Source organism: Neolamprologus multifasciatus, chromosome 3 (assembly GCF_963576455.1).
Source record: "Neolamprologus multifasciatus chromosome 3, fNeoMul1.2, whole genome shotgun sequence".
NCBI classification, from domain to species: domain Eukaryota; kingdom Metazoa; phylum Chordata; class Actinopteri; order Cichliformes; family Cichlidae; genus Neolamprologus; species Neolamprologus multifasciatus.
The window spans coordinates 9,824,372-9,851,643 of record NC_140441.1 but is presented as its reverse complement, the minus strand read 5'-3'; the positions used below and the strand labels follow the sequence as shown (position 1 = coordinate 9,851,643).

Genomic DNA, 27,272 nt, shown 5'->3' with positions numbered 1-27,272 from the left:
CAAAAGGGTTGCAAATAGGGATGGATTTAAAATAGAAGAAAACAAATAGATGCCCAATTGTAATTGATTTTAATTTAAATAATGTGATCTGCTAGAATGTCATCTTAAAGCTTACAAAACAATTTTAGCAACCACCAAGCAGTATGATTCCAATATGATAAAATCACACTTCCTGCATATCTCCCCCTCACTCGGTGTACTCAGAGACCAGTTTCCCATCAAAAAATTATGTTTTCTGCATTATAAGCTTGCTTAATATACCCCAGTCTACCGTTGTGTACAGCGCTGTCAGATGATGTTTTCGTTTGTTTTGTTTTTTCAAAAATGACCTCCAACAAGGAACCCTAATGTCAGCTTTTACAAATTAAATCCAGAATATTTTATAAGGGGTGATCTGCTATAAAAGACCAGACCAGTAAAATCTCCTTCATAATTTTTTGTTTTATTTTCAGTTACATGACACAAAGGCATCTACTGTGATGCTTACACATCTGATGACATCTCACAAGTGTCTGCTTTTTTTTTTTATACCTAGATAGTTTACACCGGGTTTGTAATTGCAGATAAAATACTCAAATAATTTGGAATTAAATATTTTTAATTTACAAAGTTTAGAGGGTTATTTGAGAGTACATATCCAAGATAAATAATCATAATTATAATAATTTTGACTGAGTCAAAATTGAATTGACTCGATTGGCCCAAATCAGGACCTTTTGAATCAGGACTGAATTAGTTGTAGATGTACAAAAATGTCTAAAACTAAACGCACCATCTCTCTTGATCACTCACAAATCGTTCAATACTGTACGTGTGGAAGAACCACCTGATATGCACAGATCATGTTGCATGCCCATGCAGGGTTTTGAAACAAATTTAATGCTGCCAGCTTTGCACAGATCCAGATATGTAAGCTGCTTTCCAAGTTCCAGTGATGATGATCTGTTTTTATTCAGGTAGGCATATGTAAAATAGTTTTACATGTGGTCAGATTGCTTTGTATTTGCATGTGGATTGAAACATGTGCTCAAGAGTCCTCAGATGTTACACACAAATCACTGCACACATTTGTAAATCGATTAAGGCTTGTGGATCACATTGTACACATTTGCAACCCTTTTGAGACAAATTCCTCTCAATAATACATTCACAGGTCAGTGAATCTCTTGAGACTCTATATCGTACCCAAGCAATTCCAATCTGTGCATACCTGGCATTGGTGGTCTGTTTCGAGTCCATCCCACAAAGTCATAAACTGAGCCTTCATCATAGCTGTAACTTCATGATCACTGCTGGACCGACTCCTAAGAAATGTGTCTGTTCAAACACACAGAATAGTTTTATGATTTTAGTTAGGATTTCATTATTTGAAAATGTTTAGTGTAAATTTCAGATTATATTTTTTGCCTGCATATAATTTATGGTATTTGTAATGTAAATAGTTAAGATCAAATATTAAAACACATTCACATCTCTCTTTGAACTGGTTGTGCAGACCAAATTCATCCACCCATCTTCTTCCTCTTATCCGGGGCCAGGTCGTGGGGGCAGCCTAAGCAGAGAAGCCCAGACCTCCCTCTCCCTAGCCATCTCCTTTAGCTTGTCCGGGGGAATACCAAGATGTTCCCAGGCCAGCAGAGAGATATAATCTCTCCAGCATGTCCTGGGTCTGCCTCCGGGCTGTCTCTCGGTGGGAAATGCCCAACCTCACCTAGGAGGCATCCTTGTCAGATGCCAGAACCACCTCAAATGGCTCCCTTTATTATGGAGGCGCTACTCTGAGCCCCTCCTGGATGGCTGAACTTCTCACCCTATCTCTAAGGGACTACCCAGAGCTCGTGACCAAGGTTAGGGTAGGGATCGTGGGGGATCTAGATCAATGAGTAAATTGAGAGCTTCACTTTTATGCTTAGCACTCTCTTCACCACGACAGACTGGTACAGCGTATACATCACTGCGGCCAATTTGCACCAATCTGTCTGTCGATCTCCGGCTCCCTTCTCTCGTCACTCGTGAACAAGACCCCGAGATACTTAAGTCCTTCACTTGGGGCAGGAACTCATCCCCGACATGGAGTGGGCACTCTACCCTTTTCCGGCTGGGAACTATGGCCTCAGATTTGGAGATGCTGATCCTGATTCCCACTGCTTCACACTTGGCTGTGAACTGTTCCAGTGCGAGCTGGAGGCCATCAACCGATGAAGCCAACAGAACCACATCATCCGCGAAAAGCAGAGATGAGAATCTGAGGCCACCTAAATGAAAGCCCTCCGCTACTTGGCTGTGCCTAGAAATCCTGTCCAGTGTCAGAATATATTATCATAGTATTAGGGATTTAGTTGTATTAACCATAGTAAAACAGTATATCCATTATTTACTTAAGTAGGTTATAGGTCAAGCTACTAAACATTCACACATGGAGCACACACATAGAATTGGGAGAATAGGTCAGAGGTGTATGTGAGAAGCAGAGGTGACAGAAAGCTGCCGTTAGTGGGATAAGGAGTTGGTAAAACAAAGCAAGGCGAACATAGCGTGCGAAGGGGTGGGCAGAAAGGAGAGACAGACAAGAATTGTGTTGCAACAATTTGGTGCCGTGACCCAGATCTTTGGTGTGCTGAGGAAGGCAGATTTGGCTGTGGTGAGATCGTGAGACAAGGTGAACAGAGGACCTGTACAACAGAATAAAAGGTCAGTGACACCTGTTAAATCGAAGCGTGCATATTAAAAATTCTAAAATAATCTGTTCGCTATGTTACACATATTTTTATGTTAAATTTTGTCGGCGTCTGGCTTTCGGGTAAAGTTCTCTGTGGTAAAATGAGTGAAAGGTGAGTAGTGGTGTGGAATATGTCGGAGTTAAATCTGAGGTAGATAAAGGAGAAAACTGTAGAGAAGCAGAGCGAGGAATGTGTTGGTGTATGGGTGTGTGAGTGGGTGTGCATAACAGGGAGTGAGTGTGTGTGTGCGTGCAGCTGGAAATCAGCTGATATGTCTAGGATGAATGATGGAAAAGATGTGTCGAAATATGGATGGAGGAGACAGAGAATGGAATTATTAATGAGTATGGATGGACATTATATTAAATAATGTCTTAGTCTAGAAGTTTCAGGTGACTCCAGACCTGGATCAATCTTCCTCCACGAGCACAGCTGCCGGAGCAAAATGATAGATTAACATAATTGGAACCAAACCCAGCCTGTGCTGTGGCAAAATACAGCTTTGAAGTGACCATATAATGGATGGCACTGATTAGAGAATGAGGGGAGCTGTGAGCAGCAGCAGGGCTGGATACAAGCAGACTGAAAGGAGGAGAGCAGGACCCTGTGGTACGCTTCAGGCCATGGTTTAATGAAGACACCAGAACAGGAAAGTGACACACACCCACCCTACACACACTGACTCGTTATACAATACAATACAACTTTATTTGTATAGCACATTTAAAAGACCAGCGTTACACCAAAGTGCTTCATAATAAAAACAGGAAAATTAAGACATGATTAAATAAAAGACTATTAACCCTAGACCTACCATAGAACCAAGTCCGCCAGAGCTTATATTATATTTTTACATGTTGTAGAGCCATTTTTGGGAGCATTTCAAGTTGATATACATCAATACAACCATTAAAGCCTAAATTTTAATAAAATGTCTGCATTATGTGCGTAGTAATTACATAAATTGCAAAAAAGTGCAATAAACTACAAAAAAATTGAAAATCTTTTTTTAACATATATTTCTAGTTAGAGAAATTAACGAACTGTAAATACAAAAAAAGTTGCACAAAATAGTTTCCCACCACAGGAAATTTATTTTTGAGTGTCTTCATAGTTTTATTTTTGAAATACACCAATTTCTATACACTGCAGGAAAAATGAAAATAAATATTATACTGCAAATTTGCAAAAAAGCAGCATATGCATCAAAATAAACTATTTCCAGCAGTGCAATATGAGTCCTAAGCATCCCAAAAATGACACAGAAAGTCATAAAGTCAAACATAAATTTTAAAAACACCAGTATAGGCTCATGAGGCCTTGATGGTAAAAAACTACATTTCCGCGAAAATGACGTCACTTCTGGTTTCGGGCAGGTCATGGCGGACATGCGATAATTCGTGCTGATGGACGTAGGAAGTGTTATGAACAGCTGATCGGATCGGCAAAGCGTGTTTCTGGAATATTATGTTTTTGTTGCTGCAAGTGCTTTTTATGCAGTTTTTGCAAAGCTATATGTGGAAGGAAACTGTGACCGAGGACAAGCTGATGGCATAAGATGTAAGTACAACTCCTCCGGTTTCATATGCAAAAAAAAATTATTGCGCTAGCTCACGTGGTTGCAGAGCTACCGGGATTTAAAAATAGTTACACAAAACGGAGCGTGCCCGCTCTGACCGGTTTTAAAGGGTTAAAGAAGAGCATCCGCCACAGGGACCATGTAGGCTTGAAACTTATTGCCTTTTATGGAAGGTGTGATAGAAAGAGGAACCTCTCTGTCTAATTTTAGGGGTTTAAGATTGACCATTTACTGTATCTGATGCATATTATGTTCATTTGTGACGCATGAAGGGGCGTAACCCTGATGAGGGAAACCATTCTGAATTGAGCTGTTCGGAGAAGATCCCTGTCTGTTTTATGCTCAGATGGTGATGGTTTATATCTTACCCTGGGTGTGTTTAATAAAATTAAAAGTGTTGTGCACACACATAAAGAGCATTAAGATTAAGTAAATAAAGATTAAGTAAAGTTAATATAAAGACTAGAGCCCATAACATAATATGGTGAAACAACTTTGAATGATTAAAGGAACATTAGATGAACACAGTAGATTAGTGAGTGACCCTAACCCGCGAGAATCCTGGAAGCCCGAGACTGAATGGAACGAACCAGAGAAAGGAGAAGAACAGAGCACAAAGACACCTAGTTGTTGACATTGCAAAGAAGATCAAAAGCTTGTTAGACATAGGTTATAATGGGAGCATAAAAGTAATGAGAGGGACTTTAGGAATAGTTGCAGGATTTTTATGTTATGTAAATTGCCCAAACACAGTGTTCAGGCTGGATATGCGCTACCCGTTAAAGGGGGCGAAGAAACCAGGCCTAAGTTTTAAAGATGAAACGGGTTAACTCTATAGAGGATGTTTCCAAAGGTTGACAAAATAATCTAGGACCTTTTACCAGAAAAGCTCATTTTATCTTTTTGGAGTTTACAGTGTGCACTGAGGGAAGTCAGGAATAGTTTTAAACTGGGATTGAAAGAAAATTTAACTGGGATTCCAGTTGAAAAGGGGGTGAAGGAAGTAGATTTAGGACAGTTCACAGCTTGGCGTAAACGCAAGGTGCTGTCACACAGCTTGATTTATTTGTTTGATTTATTTTTATGACAAATATAATAAGGAAACATTGAAAACATACAACCCGTTGAGGGGACAGATAGGGTTGGGCAATTGAAAGGTTTTGTTTTGTTTAGCATAATTTCTTTTGTTATATTTTAGCTTTTAACATGGAACATGCCTCTCTGGAGCTTCTCTCCTGATGTTACCCTGCCAAAAACCCATCTCCATAGAAACTGTGTCAGCTCCCAAACAGACAAAAACAAACTAAAAGCCAGCAATAAACAACTTAAACATAAACAATCACAAAGAAAGAACAATATATAATATGCATATATTTCAAAAGTACCAGTTTGGTATTGGTATCGGATAAAACCTAAACGATACCCATCCCTAGTATAGACAGAGAGGAGTTTTAGATAAATATAATTTAGCTGACACCATATGTATTGGAGGTTTGAATCTATAATATTTTGAAACTGGAAGAAACTGTAGTGTGAATAGTAAATAAAGTAAATAGTTTACACAAACACATATTAAATGAAATAGAGAGATGTATAATGTATATTCAGGTTTGTCATCACTCAGCTAAGAAAAGTGTGTGAAACAGAAAATGTCTCCAACTTGGAAGAAGGTGAAACTGCAGATCACCTGCAGCCCTTGGTGGACACAAAATAATATATATATATAGAATATTGCAATACATTATTGCTCTTGTATAAATATATGTTAGCAATAATAACGACAACATAATAATAATGTGAAGAGACACCTTAGTTGGTTATGGCGTGAGGTGGATAACTGCTAAAAGTAGTCTGCACCAAGCTTAGGGTAGCTCAAATTAAGTAAAATGACATTTGAGAATAAGTAAATAAGACAAATATCTAAATTAATTAAGTGCATAGAAGCACTTGACATGCTTGAAAACCTGCCGTCCTAGATGAGACATTGTTGAAATATAGAGTAAACCTATACAAACAACTGATATACTAAAACCCTGTGTACAACAACTAAATGGAAAATGGAGAAGCTGAATTAAATGTATTATCACTTCTAGGCAGTTACACAGAGACATGGACATTTTTATTGTCAGAGCAGGAGCTGCATGGGAACACATCAGAGGAAGGGAAACAGTATTTTTACCACTTAACTAGAGTGCAGAGTTTCTTTTTTCTTCTTCTCTCTCATGTCTAATTTGTCTGCAGGAGCAGTTTTACTTGCATCCTGAATGATGTGTGTAAAAAAACATTAATAACTTTGTAGTATAATAGTTTACTGTCCATATCTAAAGTCATCTGCTCAATTTCTCGTGCACTGATCAATGTGACTGTGTATCAGGTGTTGCCATTGACAACACTTTCTGTCACGGCTAGTGGAATGAGCCGTGTGGAGAAAAAATAAAGGAGGATCCAATTGCAGGCACTCATGGAGGTGGTTTATTAAAACACAAAGCACAGGGGGGGGGGGGGGAATGGCACACAGAGATTAAGCTAAACTATACTGGGAACAAAACTAAACTACAAAACAGCAAAACAGAACGTGAAGGAAAGTAGACAAAGGTAGATGATGGTTGTGACGGCAGGGAGGACACGCGGAATGAAACACGGTAGATTCACAGACGGACGAGCGACTACAACAACAGAAGACACGACTTAAATACACTCAGAGAACACAGGGCGATTACAAACAGGTGGGGAACACAGCTGGGAGTGATTGACAAGACGAGACAGGAGAAGCAAACCAAATACACTGACATCAGACATGACCCTTTAAAGTAAAACAGGAAACAAGACACAATTCACAAGACACAGACTAGACAGAACTAAAACTACAGTAAACATGAGACACAACACTAAGAACTAATCCCTCACCAGAATAACTAAAACAGAGATTTATCATAATAATCAAAGCACCAGAGAACCAAAAAGAATCCATAATGCAAAAATAAACCAAAACATAAGAAACTCAAAATGCTGGGTCTAAATAACCCAGAACCGTAACAGTACCCCCCTCTAAGGGCTGGCTCCCGACAGCCCTAAAGAAAAAACAGAAAGATGAAACAAGATCACCAGACCAGGGCGGGCGGAGGGGGTCCAGGATGGAGTGTCAGAAACAGAAAACAAGGAGCATGGTTCCAAATCAGTCCAAAAACACACAACAGTTCAACACAAAAACACTCCAGACCATTAAACAGTTCAAGAAATAAAAAGTCCAGGAATCCAACCCGGAGGCTGACAGCACAGAATTCCAAAAACCAGTTCAGGGGGCCGGCCGTGCGAACAGCAGCGGCGGCAATGTAGACGAAACAAATCAGGAGGCCGGCCACGCAGAAGGCAGTGGCGGTGGCAGAACAGGTCCAGAGGCCGGCCACGCGGAGGGCAGTGGCGGTGACAAAGCAGGACCGGGGGCTGGCCGTGAAGCCAGCGGTGGTGACGAACTCATTCAGGAGGCCGCCCTCGACGGCCATGATGCCCAACTAGAGGCCTGGGAAGCGGCCGGCAAAGGCGAGGTGAAACAGACCGAGCTGGATCTGACGGCTGTGTAGCAACCGCAGGACCAGACGAAGCAGGACCAGATGAGGCAGAACCAGAGGAGGCAGAACTAGATGGCAGCGTGGCTGCTGCGGAACCTGATGTTGCAGGCGACGGTGTTAAAGTTGCAGGTGGTGGAGCAGGTGGTGGCTGAACGGACTCCCCAGAGCCGTCAGCAGACATAAGGATGTGCTGGTTGGGTCCTCCAGGACCCCCAGCTGACGAGGTGTGATGCTGAATGGGCTCCTTGGAAACACCAGCTGACAAAGCTTGATGCTGGCCGGGAGGATGTGGATGGATGGGTGAACTCACTAGAACTCTCAGTGGGTGCTGACGGCTGAGACTGCTCAGTTCAGTTCCCAGGTGAAGCTGCTGGCGCTATCATAATAATCCAAGCACCAGAGAACCAAAAAGAATCCATAATGCAAAAATAAACCAAAACATAAGAAAGTCCAAATGCTGGTCGAAACGACCCAGAACTGTAACACTTTCAGGTGAACATGCTCACACCTAGTTAAGGCCATACAACATTACAGAGAACAAGACTGTTTGTCTATTGGCTATGGCAGCCAACTTCTCGAAATTTTTAAACCTCACAGGACTGGTCACCTGCCCAGCCAATAACATGGACTGTTTGGAATAGACAAATTTACTGGCCCGCCCTCAGGTGTCTGACGGACATAATATTGCTAAAGAAGCCAGGCACAGCCCAGCTGCCTGTGTGTGTGTGATAAATAATGGATCACCAACGATGGGAGAAATGACACAACACCTATGCAAAACCATCTTCATGTTTTGCCCTCCAAATGAAACCAGGTGTATGGGTTACCATACAAACACGAACTCTGCCCACAAGTCAACCAAAAGACGAAGGAATGCAAGTTCAACTCATCATATAGGATGACAGTCAAAACTTCAGCCAAAGAGCGAGTGCCTGTTCGAGAATTGCACCCAGCTGAAAAGGGGAGGCCTGTGCTCTTGTGAAACAATCAGTTCATGTTTTCTTCATGGAAAGACTGGAAACATCACCCTGCTACACGCATAAGACGCAGTGCAGACAGACTGACTGCGCAGATGGATGTGCTGTACCAGTTCCTCATTTGGAGAGTCGGAGCGACGTTCGGTCAAAGGCTGTTTCCGTGGGTCAGCCTTGGAGAGGGATCAACTGTTATGTGTCGTTAAGACATAAACCTGACCAAGGCCCTAGGAAAGGCCTTGAAAAAGAACAGAACACCATCAGCACGATGGTACTACAGAACAGTTTGACTTTAGATTTGAGAACAACATCACAACAAGGAGTATGCCAGATCATCGGAGACACTTGTTGCACCTGTATGACAGGTGTATATACAACTGGAGGAGACATCTATGAAGCACTGCAGAACCTGACTGCTCTGCAGAGATATGTGGCAGACCACAAATCAGGAGGGGACAAGCCATAAGGCTGGACAGCCTGGTTGACGTCTGGACCACTGTAACATACATTCTTGAAAGTCTTGACTCCTGTTCTTGTACTGTTGACATTGTTTTGCTTGTTCACAGGTTGCACCCTACCGTGTCCGAGATCAATGATCTGTTGCAGCAAAGTGACGTGGATGGCATGGCCGAAACGTGTTTAAAATTATGGATGCACTGAAAATGTTATACAAGTGGTGCAAAGCTGAAAGCATATAATACTGTAAGTGTCTTAATTAATGACAAACAGGGAGGAATGTCAGGATTGATATTTTTTTATATTGTCATTTATGCTTAGAAACATAGAATCATTTGTACTAAGATATGAACTAAGAACTATATAAGCATTGCCTTTCTGTGGCCTAATATGGCTATCATTATGTAGAAAGAACCAGACAGTCTGTGTCTGTGCTGACAAAATGTGCTATCTTTATTTAGAATGCCGCTTAGTGCAGAGAGCTACATTTAGATACATTTAGAAAGCACCATGTTATGATCTTTTAAGGTGCAACACTTCACACCTTTAAATATCCATTTGGAACAGGACCTTTTGCAAGTTCCTGTTTTTATAGATTAGCTTACTTCTGCTTTCTAGCACACAGTCGGCAGAGTTCAGGTGAAGGAACCTTTTCCTCAACTTTGGGTGTACTTCCCTCGTGAGCCACAAAAAAAAAAGAGATTAGTCTCGTCTTGCTTTGCATGTAGTTAAGGGTTTCATGTGTTCCAGCGGGGTTTTGATAAACCCAACATTTATCCAATATTGGAGGACTAACAGATTGATGCCAAGGTCGGTTGCACTCAGTGATGAATCAGGTGAGCTGGATTCATGCCTGAACCAAAACACAAATTCATGATGAAGAGTCATACCCAGCGTTTCAGCTGTTAACGGGGTCAGGTCCTGTGGTCAGTGGGGGAAAGACAGTGGGAAAAACAGAGTAGCAAATGTGAATGTCACGGACCCGGTTCCGGGGACTCGGGGTCCGTGAACAGTGTGGACCTTTATTATTATTATTATTATTATTATTATTATTATTATTATTATTATTATTGGATGTATGTTTGCTGCACTGTGCTCTTGTGTTCCATGCTGGTGTGTGTACGTGTGTGTGTGTGTGTGTGTGTGTGTGTGTGTGTGTGTGTGTGTGTGTGTGTGTGTCTGCGGGTGTGGCTGGAGGATGAAGGACAGCCACCTGCAGGCCTGATGGTTGTGGCCCTGCCAGCTGCTGGTCACGCCTAGGTTCCCACACACCTGCTTCTGATCAGGCTCGTCGGAGGAGCTACTTAACAGAGCGATTGAGCGTCCTCCGGTGCAGGATCGTTGAGTTAGACTCCATTGTCAGTGTCTCAAGTACTGTTAAGTGTATGCCTGCTGGAGTAGGTGCCATAACGGCTGCGCCTGTTGTTTTTTTCCTCAGGAGAGCGGAACACGGGACTGCAGAACGCACGGGGTGTGCGTAGGCACAGGAGCAGAGAGCACGGAATACCAGCACTTGGGAGAAGGCACGACACAGGAGTTGAGGGAGCACTCTGGAGACTGTGGTGTACATTTACCCCCACTGTAAATAAGTCCAGCGTTTGGGTCCTTTCTCCAACATCCCTCACGGCTTGCCCTGGCAAACCGTGACAGTGAAGTTAATATTAACTCACAGGTTTTGTTTCTAGGCAGGTACGGTGTGGATGTAGGCTCCTGGAGTTAAACCGATTTCGCATGAAAACCATACTGATTTCATTTCCTAACACAGGGTTGCAAAGAATTCCAGCTTTAACATAAAACAATGGTTTCTATGATATTTTTTTTATGACTTTAAGGTGATTTGTATATTTAAGAGTTCAGGTACAGAAAAACTTATGATTATAATGACCCATTAGTGTTCAAAACACCAGATTTTTCCTAGAGAAACAGTGAGAAACACAAATCATTCTAGGTACAGGAGACGGCCTGGACAGAAATTGACGTCGGAGGTCCTGCTAGTCACCTAGAGAGGATTGCAGAACCACAGCAATAACCACAAAGAGAAGGACCTTCTCAGAAGGACCTTCTTGTTCTGGGAATTCAGAAGGACCAGAACAAGGAGGCCCGAAGCCCTGACTCGGCTGAGTCAGAAAAATCCCAGACCTCAAACACTATTACTCCCATAGCTCAACAACAGGGGCAAAATAAAACCGAGGTCTGTGGAAAATACCTCAGAGTAGTCTACCCCTGAGGTTGAAGCAGGAAGAGGAGAGGAGCACAGAGAATCACCCGACATCGGAAGACACTGGGTGTTAGCAATAGGAAGGTCAAAAGCTCCTTAGAGAGAGGTTCTACTCTATGTACAGAGAAAGGGAAAGGACACCAGGGGTGATGGTTTTAAGGGAAAGTAAGCTTTGTTTGGACACACTTGCACGCATTAATATTTTATTGTAAGTTTGATTTTTATTATTTGCAAACTGTTTGACCCCAAAGAGCATCCCGCAACCATGTGAAAAAAGAGCAGTAAAAAGGGATATGTGTCTGTCTTATTAGGGAAGTATGGAAGTGGACCACGTTAAAGGGTCCACCACAGCCTTCATTTTTGATTAGTGAGGTGACTTATCATCATAGTATTAGGGATTTAGTTGTATTAACCATAGTAAAACAGTATATCCATTATTCCTTTAAGTAGGTCATAGGTCAAGCTACTAAACATTCATACTTAGAGCACACACATAGAATTGGGAGAATAGGTCAGAGGTGTACGTGAGAAGCAGAGGTAACAGAAAGCTGCCGTTAGTGGGATAAGGAGTTGGTAAACCAAAGCAAGGAGAACATAGTGTGCGAAGAAGTGGGCAGCAAGGACACGAGATAGGGAGGCAGGAGAGGGATCAGCAGGCACCTAGGTTTGAGAGACAAAGGTTGTTGATGTCTGTGTATAAATGTGTGCTGCTGGGACTGCCCCAGCATATTTTGCTTTTGGATGCTGAGCTGTGAAAATCCCCATGTACATTGTGGAATATTACACTGTTTTATGATGCATTATACTGCTGATTTGTAGAGAAATACTGCTTGCATAGAATCATGGCCTTATTTCTCTGATTAGGGAGAACAAAACACTGCACAGGAAGCCAAGGTTGTAACTGAAGCTCACTGAGAGGGAGAATTTGAATGCTTAGGTTTTATGACTTGGGCGGGGGAGGCTATAAGAATGTGTGTAACTGTCAGAAGATTCGAGATCTGCGAGACACCCTCTCTGCGCGCATCTCCCGTCTGGACAATTTTATGGCTTAAAGTGTTTGTATGGAATAAAGAGAATTGTATGGATTAAAGAGATTGTTGATTGAGCATTAAACACCGAGTGCTGTCCTTCCTTCAGCCCAAAGATAAAAGAATTAGGTTGGAACACCATAAAAGTTATGAACAGAATCTGTGACAAAGGGTGATTAACTGCCTTAGTGACCACCAGGTGGTGATCAGTTGACAGCTCAGCCCCCCTCCTACCCGCGGCCTAGAGTGTCCTGGTGCCACATGCACTTATAGACACTCTTATGTTCAAAAACATGGTATTCACTATGGCCAAACTGTGGTTTGCACAGAAGTCTAATAACAAAACACCACTCAGGTTCAGATCAGGGAGGCTGTTCTCCCAGTCACAAACCTCTAGGTCTCACTGTAATTACCCACATGAGCATTGCAGTCTCCCAGTAGGACAACAGAGTCTCCAGGCGGAGCAGCTTCCAGTACCCCACCCAGGGACTCTAAAAAGGCTGGGTACTCTGAGCTGCCACTCGCCACATCAAATTCATAGAAAGCAAAATTGGTTTCTTTATCATTTTCATTTTCATTTATATTTTTTATTTTGTTTATTTGAAAAGCACATACCAGTGTTTTGAATTTCCGTATTTCTAAATTTAGTAAGGGGCTAGGGAGAGCATTATGTCGATGAATGTCCTCACTAAGATGGCTGAACGAGCAAGTGTGTGTGCATGCGTGCGTGTGTGTGTTGTTAACCTATCTCGTCGATGAAGATGATTGTTGGGGCTAGTTTGGTCGCCAATGAGAACATAGCAGCAGTCAGTTTCTGGGACTCTCCGTACCATCTATGTGTCAGCGTGCTCATCTTCAAGTTGATGAAAGCAAAGCCTGCCTCTTTTGCTGTTGCTTTTGCGATCAGTGTTTTACCACATCCTGGGGGTCCATACAACAGCACACCTGTTGTGAAGATAATGGGATTATGCACTGGTTAAAATATTGCTTGTCATTTCTTCCCCTTCTGTTTATTGCATTTTTTTTATTTTTTCATGTTTTGATTTTATGTTCATTCTTTCTTCCTTTACATTTTCCCTTCATTACTTCCCTCTTTCTTTTTTCTTTTTGAAATCTTATTTAGAGTTAGTTATTGACATGGACAGCTAAAGACGCCACTGAAATATTATTGTCCACCCCTATTTATTTTAAAGCTTACTTTAACTATTTTATATTATTTTCCTGATTGTTAGAAATCAAAATACCAAAAAATCCAAATACAAAAACATTAATTTTTTCACACAACAAATCTGTAATAACTATAGGGCAGCACATGAGCCTAATAATCACATATTTTTTAAGGGTTTACTACACTGATTTTACTTTGCGTTAAATTTTCTAAATTCTTGTATCCCTTGCTCAATTTCTACTAAACTTCCTTTTTACCCCTTCCTAGTTTCCTTCTCCCCTGCTCCCACACTTTTTCTTTCTTTCCTCTCCCTTCCATCTCTCCAGAAAATATCCTTTACCTCTTCCTTCCGTGTTTCCTTTTTTTGTAACACACATCACATGTATCTGTGAGTCGGGCTTTAGTCTATAGTTAGTTTACTGATGATCTTCCCTTGTTGATGCTTATGACCCAAAATATGATCTATGTAAATAAACCGAGTCACTCCAAATCCACAGCTCACACCACCAGCAGGGACCACACAAAATTTGCCTATATCAAGCCATCTTTCACCTCCTTCTGAATTAATTAAACCCACTAAATACCACATTGTCTGCCATTTTAATGCCCTCTAAGCAATAGCTGAAATTTGCTGAAGAAGAAATTGATGCAATGAAGAAAATGAGCTTTTGCAGAAGTTACAGCCTCTAAACACTTCCTGTAGGTTCCAATGAGAGTCTGGATTGTGGTTGAAGGTATTTTGGACCATTCCTCTTTACAAAACATCTCTAGTTCATTCAGGTTTGATGGCTTCTGAGCACTGACAGCTCTCTTTAACTCACACCACAGATTTTCAATAATATTCAGGTCTGGGGACTGAGATGGCCGTTCCAGAATGTTGTACTTGTTCCTCTGCATGAATGCCTTAGTGGATTTTCAGCAGTGTTTTGGGTTGTTGTCTTATTGAAAGATGCAGCTCCGGCGCAGCTTCAGCTTTGTCACTGATTCCTAGACATTGGTCTCCAGAATCTGCTGATACTGAGTGGAATCCATGTGTCCCTCAACTTTGACAAGATTCCCAGTCCCTGCACTGGCCACACAGCCCACAGCATGATGGAACCACCACCATATTTTAATGTAGGTAGCAGGTGTTTTTCTTGGAATGGTGTGTTCTGTTTCCTCCATGCATAACAACCCTTGTTATGCCCAAATAACTCAATTTTAGTTTCATCAGTCCACAGCACCTTATTGCAGAATGAAGCTGGCTTGTCCAAATGGGCCTTAGCATACCTCAAGTGGCTCGGTTTGTGCTGTGGGCGGAGAAAAGGCTTCACTCTGCATCACTCTCACATACAGCATCTCCTTGTGTAAAATGTCTGTGAAGGTTCTTTGCAAGCTCCTCTGACTCCTTGTGTAAAGTGTGCCATATGGTTGAACGATGCACAGTGACTCCATCAGCTGCAAGATGATGTTGTAGGTCTTTGGTGCTGGTCTGTGGGTTGACTCTGACTGTTCTCACCATTTGCCGCTTCTGTCTATCTGAGATTTCTCTTGGTCTGCCCCCCCGAGCCTAAACTTGAACTGAGCCTGTGGTCTGCCATTTTCTCAATATGTTCCTAACTGTGGAAACAGACAGCTTAAATCTCTGAGACAGCTTTCTGTATCCTTCCCCTAAACCATGATGGTGAGCAATCTTTGTCTTCAGGTCATTTGAGAGTTGTTTTGAGACCCCCATGTTGCTACTCTTCAGAGAAAAGAGGAGGGAAACTTACAATTGACTCTCTCTCATTATTGGATTCACCTGTGTATGTAGGTCAGGGGTCTCTGAGCTTACCAAGCCAATTTGAGTTCCAATAATTAGTTCTAAAGGTTTTGGAATCAATAAAATGACAACAGTGCCCAAATTTATGCACCTGCCTGATTTTGTTTAAACAATTATTGCACACTTTCTGTAAATCCAATAAACTTCATTTCTCTTCTCAACTAGCACTGTGTGTGTCTCCTATATGATATATTTAACTGACATTTTTTATTGTAACAACCAATGATTTATACAGGAAAATAATGACTATTAACAAGGTTGCCCAAACTTTTGCATCCCACTGTGACTTAGAAAGAACAATTACAGAAAAGAGTCTAAATAAATATCAATGTTACAGAAATGGCTGTAATGGAAATAGCTGTACATAATGTTACATCTTTCAGATGGTTATAGGTTATTCTTTCTTTTCTTCAGCCTGGCTGTAGTGCTTGTTCCTATCTTTATTTATTTATTTTTTTTACATCACTGATGTAAACTACATAAGATGTAAGATTTTCTAACTCTATGGACGCTTTACCAGGCTAAATGATGATTTTCTAAATTAGGGAGACACCAATTCCTCCCCATGTTAATTATTTCATTTAAGGTGCGTGCTTGAGAGTTATATGTAACTAATGTGAAATCAGACCCCACTTCCAGCAATCCGGTTATTGTGGTGGGAGTGAACTTTTCAGGGTGATCTGCTGGATTTCCCCTGCTTCATCGCTGTTGCTGTCTCTGTCTCTGTGGTTGGCTAGCTTATTGTACTTTTTAATTGACTTGAATTCATTTAGATTATTGAAGATGCTGCATAACAAACAAACAATTAACAATTGTGACTGTTTGAATAATGTTTATTAGCCTTATTAGCAATTTACTTTACTTTGGTGGGACCCATAAATATATCCAACTTTACCATTATTTTTGAATGAAATTCATTATATGAATGAAATGCTATGACTTGTTTGGTCACTGTTTGTTGTATGAAATATTTGCGTTATTTATAGATTTATTTATTTGTGATGACAGTAGAAAAATGTTCAAATGTAATTGTTATTTTTTTGTTTTTTGACCTTTTTCCTGCGATCAGAGTCCTGATCAATGCAGGATGGTGAGCTGCCTGACCGCAACGGCATTGCCATAGGACCTGTCAAATCCACACAAACCAACACATGAATTTAAAATGTTTGGGACATGGCCTATAATAGGTCAAATAAACTGGAGTGAAATTCTTCCCACTTCCTTTAGGACCAAATGGTTTGGTTTGTGTATTATTATTATTATTATTATTATTATTATTATTATTATTATTATTATTATTATTATTATTATTATCATCATCATCATCAATCTCATTATTATTATTATTGTTTATAATAGTTTGCTTTTTTTTCTCTGTTTGAAGATATGCCCTATCAACCTCACAAAGCTCTATTTCTCTTGTTTGTGTCTTATTCACACACCCAGGCTCCTTAGCCGAACTTACTTCTGGTTCTCTTATTACCTATTAAGCTGCAGTCAAGCACTCTAGCAATTTACTATGTTACATATTCCAGGGAGTCAACTAAACACGTGGTCAAAATTGTCGGTCAATGACAGAAAAACTCACAATTGTCACAGAAATAACTTTAATCTGACAAAAGTAATATATACAAAATAAAAATTATATGAATGTTAACCAATGAAAATCAGACATTGCTTTTCAATCATGCTTCAACAGAATTATTAAAAAAAATAAACTAATGGAACAGGCCTAGACAAAAATGATGGTACCTACAACTTAATTAATCCTTTTTGTGTACAATTTGCCCAGACCAACTGACTTTCCTGTGTGGAGTACAAGTGTGACAGCATGTGGGATAGTGTGAGAGGATTTCCTCTTCCCCAATTGGCCTTTTGGACCCTGGACCCGTGGTTTCCCTCTTCACTTGTATATAGTTTGCACTTTGGTGACCTGTAAATAAACCGCTTTATTAGATCAAATCCCGTCTGCGCCTGAGTCCTCCCTAACTCGTGACGGAATCATTCAGCCACCATGGACTCAGCAGACTTTGCCGGCCATGCTGGAATGGCATGAGCAGATGTTTACTCATCTCCGAGGAGAAATCACCAAGCTCACCCAAGCCGTGGCCCAGCAAACGCCGCTCACAGAAAATCGGCCACCTACTTCGCTCACTTTGACCGACAAAACAGGGACACCATCATCCATCCTGCTGTTTCAGAGAGGAACGACACCCCTATCCAGCTGGAGCAGCATCAGGTTAGAGCCACACTGCGCAGAGTCAACGCGAGGAAAGCAGCTGGTCCTGATGGTGTAGCTGGTAGAGTGCTTAAAGCATGTGCAGACCAACTAGCAGAGGTTTTCACTACCATCTTCAACGTCTCACTTAGGGATGGGTATCGAAACCTGGTTCTTGTTGAGAACTGGTTCCCACCGTTTCAATTCCTTGGAATTGTTTGGCATTTTTGCAAATGATTCCCTTATCGATTTCAGTCACCCCGAATGACGTCACCACATTGCGGAGCGTCATTTACCTGGCAGGAAACATGGCACGTAAGCGGCTCAAACGCTCAAAAGTTTGGTTATACTTTACAAGAAGGAATGACAACAGGGCAACTTGCAATACTTGTAAAGAAGATATTTCATGTAACCCTCTGGGGTCGCCGGACGCGCCGGCGCGTCAAAATCACATGACCAATTTAAGACGACACAGCTACAAGATGCAGCACGTCAGAGTCTCCATTTCAAGTTGGGTCGAAAGTGCGGACTTCAAACTATATACCAGTTTTTGAATTGTGCCGATGGGCCACGTAAAACCAGAGTTATGATAAAAAATACACGCGATGTTTTTTTCCGAACAAAACAGCAGGAAGGACGGTAAAAACGGCGTTTTCTACAAACAGCACTAGCAAACACTCTCCGCTTGTGAGTGAAAAAAGAAAAAGAAAAAATGCCCCTTCCCTATTTGTGTTAGAGTTTACCATGTCAGCCAATCAAAAAAATGATAAGGCAACATGTGACATTTGGTTGTTTAGGGAGAAGGGGAAGTTTTTAGGAGTGACACCCGCGACGGAAAGCGGGCGACCGAAAGACAGAGAGAGAGCGAGTTTTCATATGTGAGACATTAGTGACATTTAGCGTGTTTGGAGGCTATAGTTAGTGTGTTGTGTAGTTATTGTCTTGTATTGTGTGTCAGTTAGACTGCTGAATTTCATATTTGCTCTAAAAAAGCCGCCAAAGGCAGATTCCAGTGTAAACGTTGTTCCCACATGGAAAACTGGACTGATGCACCTCCTGCTGTCAGACCTGCAGGGTTTAGGCTAGTGATGTGCGATACCACTGATTTCCTTTCCGATCTGATACCAAATAATATTCAGGGTGGTATCAACAATACTAATCCGATACCGATACTTTGTACAAAAACTCATTTTATTTATTGTATCTCAAATTATAGCATCATAATGATTACAGGACATCAGATTACTTGTTCTTATCACTTAATAATGCAGAGTTCATCATATAGAAATAAAAAAAAAACTGAAGTTGTGCGCTATTTGAACACCTTGCCTGCCTGCAGCATTAAAGGACTCTGTGAGAGACGTCTGTCTCGCCCTAGCAGCACCTGTCCCTCTCCTCCTCTTCAGTTCGCCTCAACATACACTCGTCATATTCTGTGATATGATTTACTCTGAGGTGTTTGACAAGGTTAGTGATGTTGCCACAACCATACATGCCAACCCTCCCGATTTTTCCGGGAGAATCCTGAATTTCAGTGCCCCTCCCGAAAATCTCCCGGAGCCACAATTCTCCTGATTTTCCACCCAGACAACAAAATTGAAAAACCATATTGCAGAATTCATAGCGCGGCCCAGCCAATTCCAGTTTCCAACAATGGCAGCAGCTACTTAGTTTTAACATTACTCTTATTTCTCTTTCTGGGTTGCAAAAAGACTTTTAACATATTTTCAGGTGAGAATGTAGCTGTGTAAACTTCAAATATCTGAGCCGACCAACACATCGTTTTCACACCCCCGTGGTCTTTCGCTACTTGGGTTAAACATGAGATCTAAGTCACTTTGATAACTTAAAAAAATTATCGTTTGGCTTTTTCAGTGTTTTATTTGTTCGTGAGTAAATCGGTTTGGCTGAGAATAAAGTTATTAGATTAGATTAGATTAAATTAAACTTTATTAAACCCTCGGGAGGGTTCCTCCGGGTTTTCACACAGCTGAATAAACGTCAAACAGAAAACTGATTAAACAGAAGTGTGAGACGGTCGAGAGTTTAAGTCAGCGCCCGGTTATATTTGAGAAAGCAAGGAGCAGACGGCTGAGTTTCACTCCACCGAGGGGGCTCGTGACGTACTACCCGGCTTTCTTTAGACCGCGAAGGCCGGGTCCTCAGGTGGAAGCAGCCTCTGAATTCGGACACGCCCGCTGTTTCCAGGCCGGCCAATAATAACGGTGACATTTAACGTATTTTATCCGATAAATAAACACTGTAAAATTAATTTATCACCCCCCAACAGCCCCTTTGAATGTCTCCCTAATTCTGAGGTCTCAAGGTTGGCAAGTATGGCCACAACACCTCACTTTTTTTGCCACATGTATCGCAAATCACGTCTCAGCTGTTTGTGGAGGTAAAATACATTCACACAATTACGCTCAGCCATTGTCTTGAGTGCGCACGCCAGCGGCTGCGAGACATTTATACAGCCGTATTTCGCACATGACTATGAAAGGCGGAAGAGGAAGTAGTTCCTTTGAATGTAGACAATCCGAATGTTATAGTTTCTTTCCACTCTGTTCCTGTTAATGATAAACTACAAATTTACCCTAAATTACTAATAAATCGATATTTTAATGTGAGAATCGATTCTAGAACATAAATGACTGGTATCGGAGGAATCGATATTTCAGGATCAATCCGCACATCACCAGTTTAGGCCTTTGGTATTCTCCTCTGTCTTATACTGAACACAAACTACATTTTTTGGACTGGCACAAATAATTTGTGTGCCTTCTTATTTGATGCAGCACACCTAATTGTTCTGTAAATAGATTTAAATGGTTATATAAAAAATGTCTGAGGCCTTGGCTGCATTTTTAGGTAAATGGTACCATATAATTTTGTTGTTTGTGAAACTTGTGCATAATCTTTAGAAATACACAATTTCTATTTGCATTTCAAGTTATGAAAATGATTCATTAAACATGTTTGTGGGTTTTACAGTAAAAAAAATATAACTTTTTTCTACTCAGATTTTGAATTTTTTGTCTGAATTTAGATCAACTGTGCTAACATAGTACACCAAAATGAAAAAAATAACTCAAATTTCAGATATTTGAGGTTGTGCTGAAAATAATGATACCAAACAAGGCAAGAAAAACATATTTTAAAGGTGAAATATAGAGGTAAAATCAAAAGTTGTTAAAAACGGCCAATTATACCCTGGACCCCAGAAGGTTAATAGGCAAAAAATACTTAAATAAGTAAATGGCGAGTCGAATTTTTGTCTTTTTTTCCCCCTATTTTTGCTGATCCAAAAATTGATCCGATCCGTGACTTAAAACCGTGATCCGATCCAAACCATGAGATCTTTGATCCGTTGCACCACTATTACTGGATAATCTTGTGTAATTGCTAAAGAATAATTTATAATAATTAATCATTAATAATAAATCAATAATTTTATATTATACTTTGTTATTGCTACAGAAGAATATTGATTTTATTATTTTACATTTACATTTTTTTCCCCTGGGGACCCTGTGACACCCCATTGAAGAGCCATAGGCTGTGGATCTCTTAAGATCTCGCTGTTGGGTTTGTAAGGCTATGTTACTCCTAAATTTCTATCTTGTTCAAAGAGAAGATATAAAACAAAGTTCTAAGCTAATCGACCTTATGCTATTAGTATCTAGTATTCTTCTTTTTAAAGGAGACAGAATTGATAAGAGAATCGATAAAGAATCGAATCGTTAAACAGAATCGAAAATGGAATCGGAATCGTGAAAATCTTATCAATACCCATCCCTACTCTCACTGCTACAATTTGTAGTACTATTCTGCTTCGTCAACCACCATTGTTCCAGTGCCCAAGGAGAACATAGTGAGCTGCTTGAATGACTACCGTCCAGTTGCTTTAACACCCATAATTGTTAAATGTTTTGAGAAACTGATCATGTCACACATTTTGAAATGAAGTTTATTAAAGTGCAATTGGAAAAAGGATTTTGAAATGCAGTTTATTAAATTGGAATTCATAAATGTTTTTTGAAATGCAGTTTTTAAAAGCATTTTAAAAATCAGTTTACTAAATTGGAATTCAAAAATGAATTTACAAATGGAGAATTTATTCTACAATTCATTATTTAAGCACATAATTCTTTATTTCGAAGCGCGTGGCTCTTGTGGTCCTCCATACTAACGTTAAAATGTTGGTGACATTATTTCATCCTAATGGTACTGACATATTCATAGGGTTAATTTTTGAGACAAAATATCATGAGGTAGTCATGATTTTGCAAATATTCCACCTTGTAGTGCAGTTTGCACAAATTGTTTTGAAGATGCACTCACACTAGAAACATTACTGATGAGTCAAGATCTGCACAAATTGACAGAAACACTGAAACAGCTACCCATTTTATTCTTATTGTCACGTATGTCCTATTTGTCAAGTGACAGAAGAACCAACACAAAGCTCAGAGAGCAATGGTAAAACAAGATCACAGGTGAAATTGGATGATGACTTGTTGGTTCATTACTGTATTTGAAGCACATGTGTGACTGTATGAAAACGCTCTGTCATGCATCTACGATGCAGCAGTCTGTCACTGAAGGAGCTCTGCAGTTCAGCAACATTTACATGCATGGGGTGGGAGACTCTGTCCATCAGAGATATTATTTTGGCCAGAGTCCTTCTGTCTCCCACCACCTGCACTGGGTCTAGGGTGCATCCCAGAACAGAGCTGGCCTTCCTAATGAGTTTATCCAACATCTTCCTCTCAGCTGCCGATAAACTGCTGCTCCAACATACAACACTGTAAAAAAAAAAAAAAGAAGAAGCTCCAGTTGACACAGGATGGGTGCTGAAGAAACCAGTTCCTTGAGCTGTGAAAAGGGCCGCTGGGCAGCCTGGTTCCACTGGAAGGGGACCTTGGGTGAGGTTAATGAAGTAATTTGCAGTGCGATCTTCCTGAAATCTTGGATGAATCTCCGGGACAAGTTGGGAAAACCCAGAAAGCGTTGCAACTACCAGCGATTGGGGGGCATAGGTCAGTCCACCACTGTCCACACCTTCTTGGGGTCCGCTCTCAGGTTGCCATGCTCAATGATGTAGCCCATAACAATGTAACAAACATATAAGATAACTCTGTATTGTAATTGCACAGTCAGACACAGTACAATAGTACAATTAAAACTGTCCGACATCGGCGCACGACACGACACATCACATCACATCACATCACATCACATCACATCACAGCATGTTCAACATATTCAAAGAAATGCATTTCTTATTGCATAACTCATTTTGGAACTGATCTTTCTAGAAGTAAAAACAGTCTGCCCATGCTCTGGACCAGTGGATGCTTGTTTCACACCTCAATCAAAGAATTTGGGACAGTTTTTGGTGCCGCTGACCCGGATTAAGGAGAGACGTTTTTTGGAAGTTTGGATGGAGGAATCTGAGGTCTGAGGATCCAGCAGGTTGACTGAGTGGATGGGCCCTTGGAAAAGGTAAGCACCACCTGTTGATTAAAATATCCAAAGGGTCCTGAATTGGAAAACTAAGCTAAATTAGTAGATTTTCTGGTGAAATGTCCGTGGTGATTTTGGGTAATTGGTGACAAAAAGTAAAGTCTGGGGAAATATTTCATCATCATCATCGTTTATTTGTTATTAGGACTTTAAGAACACAACAGGCAGACCAAAGTGCTGAACAACACAGATCAAAACAACTAACAAATTAAAAATACCATAAAATCGTTTTAAAAAATACAATAAAATAAATAAGAAAGGTGTCAGTTTCCTACAGAGCTAAAAGCCAGGGAATAAAAATAGGTTTTCAATCTGGACTTAACCCTTTAAAGCTGGTCGGAGCGGACACGCTCTATTTTGCAGTGGTTGCAGTGCTACCGGGATTTAACTATTTTTAAATCCCGTAAGCTAGCGCAATAATTTTTTTTGCATATGAAAGCGGAGGAGTTGTACTTACATCTTATGATATCAGCTTGTCCTAGGTCACAGTTTCCTTCCACATATAGCTTTGCAAAAACTGCATAAAAAGCACTTGCAGCAACAAAAACATAATATTCCAGAAACACGCTTTGCCAATCCGATCAGCTGTTCATAACACTTCCTACGTCCATCAGCATGAACTATCGCATGTCCGCCATGACCTGCCCGAAACCGGAAGTGACGTCATTTTGCGGAAATGTAGTTTTTTTTACCATCTGGGCCTTATGAGCCTATACTGGTGTTTTTAAAAGTTATGTTTGACTTTATGACTTTCTGTATCGTTTCTGGGATGCTTAGGACTCATATTGCACTGCTGGAAATAGTTTATTTTGATGCATATGCTGTTATTTTGCAAATTTGCATTATAATATTTATTTTTCCTGCAGTATATGAAAATTGGTGTATTTCAAAAATAAAACTATGAAGACACTCAAAATAAATTTCCTGTGGTGGGAAACTAGTTTGTGCAACTTTTTTGTATTTACATTTATGTATTTATATAATTACTATGCACTTAATGCATACACATTATTAAAATTTGTGCTATAATGGTTGTATTGATATATATCAACTTGAAATGCTCCCAAAAATGGCACTACAACATGTAAAAATATAATATAAGCTCTGGCGGACTTGGTTCTATGGTAGGTCTTAAAGGGTTAAAGAACTGCACTGATGACGATTGTCTAATTTGGAGAGTAAGGTTATTCCAGAGCATCGGAGCCGCAATTGAAAGTGCTCGGTCTCCTCTGCATTTCAGCCGCGACTTAGGGACCGACAGCAACAGCTGCTCAGCTGAACGGAACGAGCGAGGAGGAACATGTGGCTTCAGCAAATTAGATAAGTAGACAGGAGCCAGACCATTTAAAGATTAAAAAAAAAAAAAAAAACAATAAGAGGACTTTAAAACTAACCCTAAATTCAATGGGAAGCCAATGCAAGGAAGCCAGAGCCAGAGGGATGTGATTGAATTTCCTACTACCGGTTAAAAATTGTGCCGCTGCATTTTGCACTAACTGCAGGCGTGAGAAGATGCGCGACCCAACCCCTATTAAAAGGGAATTAGAATAGTCCACGACGTGAGGTGAAAAAAGCATGAATAAGAGTTTCCAAATTGGGTTTGGAAAGGAAACGCTTAACCTTCGATAGGCGTCTGAGGTGATAAAAAGGTGATTTTACCACCCCATTTACATGACCTTCAAAAGTAAGCGCGGAATCGAGTTTAACACCAAGATTAGAGATTGAACTTTTCAGATGGGAGGTCAAATCAGCAAAATCAACATCTGGAGAATCAGTAGAGCGATGCGGGACATATATAATTGCTTCCGTTTTGCGATCATTAAAATTCAGAAAATTATTTGCCATCCATAATTTAATATTGCTAAGACAGTCAAGCAGTGATTGACATGGGGATGTATCCAAATGACTAAAACATAAATAAAGCTGACAGTCATCGGCATACAAATGAAATGACACTTCGTGTTTACAAAAAATTGCACCAAGAGGGAGTAAATACTACAGCGAGAAAAATAATGGCCCAAGGATAGATCCCTGGGGCACACCCCAAAGCAGAGGGGCCACAGAGGAAGAGACCAGCCCCAGCTTAACACAAAGACTCCTTTCGGAAAGATATGATTTTATCCATGCCAAATCAGAAATTTCCACAAAGTGGTGTAAGCGGGAGATCAGCAGGTCGTGGTCCACTGTGTCAAATGCAGCTGTCATGTCAAATAACACAAGCACAGCATATTTACCATGATCAGTAGCAACAAGAATGTCATTCATAACTTTAACATGCGCTGTCTCTGTACTGTGAAAGGGCTTAAAACCAGATTTGAAGATTTCAGACAGTTTCGAGTCATTCAAATAATCCAACAGCTGGGTATGTATAATCCTCTCCAAGATCTTGCTTATAAAGGGAAGCTTGTCTAAAATTTGACATAATAGAACTATCAAGGACAGGTTTCTTAAGTAAGGGGTGTATGACTGCATGTCAGTATTGATCATTTTCAAGATATAAGGTTCAATGATAGGAAATACTTTTTGTAGAAAGCGGGGAGTAACAACATCGTTCGGAGAGCCACAGGGCTTAGCATGTAGCACCAACTCCTCTAAATCACGCAGAGAAATCAGTGCAAAGGCAGAGAACAGGCTTGAGCAAGGAGCATGCACGGACGGATCAACAATAGCTGGCATCGGAGGCCTTAGGCTAGCAATCTTGTCCACAAAAAAGGTAATAAACTTATTGCACATAGCCTCAGAGGACGGCAAAAGGTTTTAACCCTCCAAGTACATAATTTATAGTATTGTATAAATTACGAGGGTTATGAGAGTTGGCTGAAATAAGTTGAGAAAAGTAGGAGTGTTTAACGGCCTTAAGTGCCCTCTGATAAGTTTTCCAACTAATTTTTAGGGCTTCCACAGAGACATGCAATCTATCTTTTTTCTACTGTCTTTCACACTTCCTACATTGTCTTCTAATAGCTTGGGTACGATCTGTTAACCATGGATTAGTCTTAGATTTACATTTTCTTAGCCTCAAAGGGGCAACAACATCAAGCACAAATTTACAAGCAAAGTCAAAATACAAAAATAGGTCATCTGCAGTGGGCAACTCAGGGGCATAAGACATTAATTTGTCAAAAAGTATAGAAAACCGTTCAGCAAAATCAGAGCCACTAAGTGTCTTGCTGTTAATGTTGGGGTGAATAAACTTGATGTGTTGTCTGTAATGTTTACTGTGTTGTGTCAGCCAAGTGAAAAGAGATTAGAGTAGGGCATTTGGTTAAGGGATTTAAGTCCCTATTGATTAGAGGGCTCGGCCCGAGCATCAGGTAAAAAAAAAACTGGTGGTCAGAGTCCCCAGTGGTGCTTAGAGTTGAAAGAGTTGATGGTGTGCTGCTGAACTATGTTAAATTGTGGTGAACTTTTTGAAGTCTTTTTCAAGTTTGAAGCTTTTGAAGTGTTGAAGTGGGTGGCTTTAATGAATTGTGTTATTGTGTGCTGAAGAAAATATGACAAAAGAGCTTTGCTGATTTTGCTGAAGATTTTTTCTTGAATAATTTTGGCTATGGTTGCTGTCTTTTAAGGAAAGTGAGAGTGAATAGTTTTGTGTTTTGTGGTTGCACATTTGACAGATGGCGTAATATCTCATGAGGAGTTTTGAATTAATAGAATTGCTGTGAAAAGAAGGCTGTTGATTTTGTGCTAATCAAATAACTGCAAAGGAATAATTGTGTGATTCATGTTTGATATTTTTATTTGGTCTGAAGAAGGCAGAAATGTGTGGTTTATTTTTTTGATATTTTACTCAGTGTGGAGAAAACGGTGGTGTGTGGTTTGATTTATTTCTTCTCCACATTTAGTGTGAAGAAGCGCGTGTGCGCATGTGGTTTATTTCTTTTCATAAGCTTTGCAAATAGCCCATTTAGTGACTGACAGAGCAAACTTTCAGTAGTTTGGTGCGTTTAAATTGTTGAAGTGGAGATAAGTTTTGTTTTCTATTGAGAGTCGCAAGTTTATGAGTGTGTGG

At 40.4% G+C, this 27,272-nt stretch overlaps 1 protein-coding gene and 1 pseudogene across 4 annotated transcripts in view; one reads left to right on the top strand and one right to left on the bottom strand.

The window, feature by feature from the left end:
- Nucleotides 1-27,272, bottom strand: part of LOC146521500 (outer mitochondrial transmembrane helix translocase-like) — a 92,029-nt gene that overhangs the window by 10,323 nt on the left and 54,434 nt on the right. For 3 of the 4 annotated variants that reach the window (XM_085155129.1, XM_085155130.1, XM_085155128.1), the window contains 2 exons: nt 13,289-13,489; nt 1,211-1,317 (listed from right to left, as the gene is read on the bottom strand). In XM_085155129.1, coding sequence (XP_085011255.1) covers nt 1,211-1,317; nt 13,289-13,489 — 308 coding nt within the window. The remainder of the gene's footprint in view (nt 1-1,210; nt 1,318-13,288; nt 13,490-27,272) is intronic. The other variant, XM_085155132.1, reaches the window with a different exon arrangement.
- Nucleotides 7,390-9,308, top strand: LOC146521501 (uncharacterized; annotated as a pseudogene).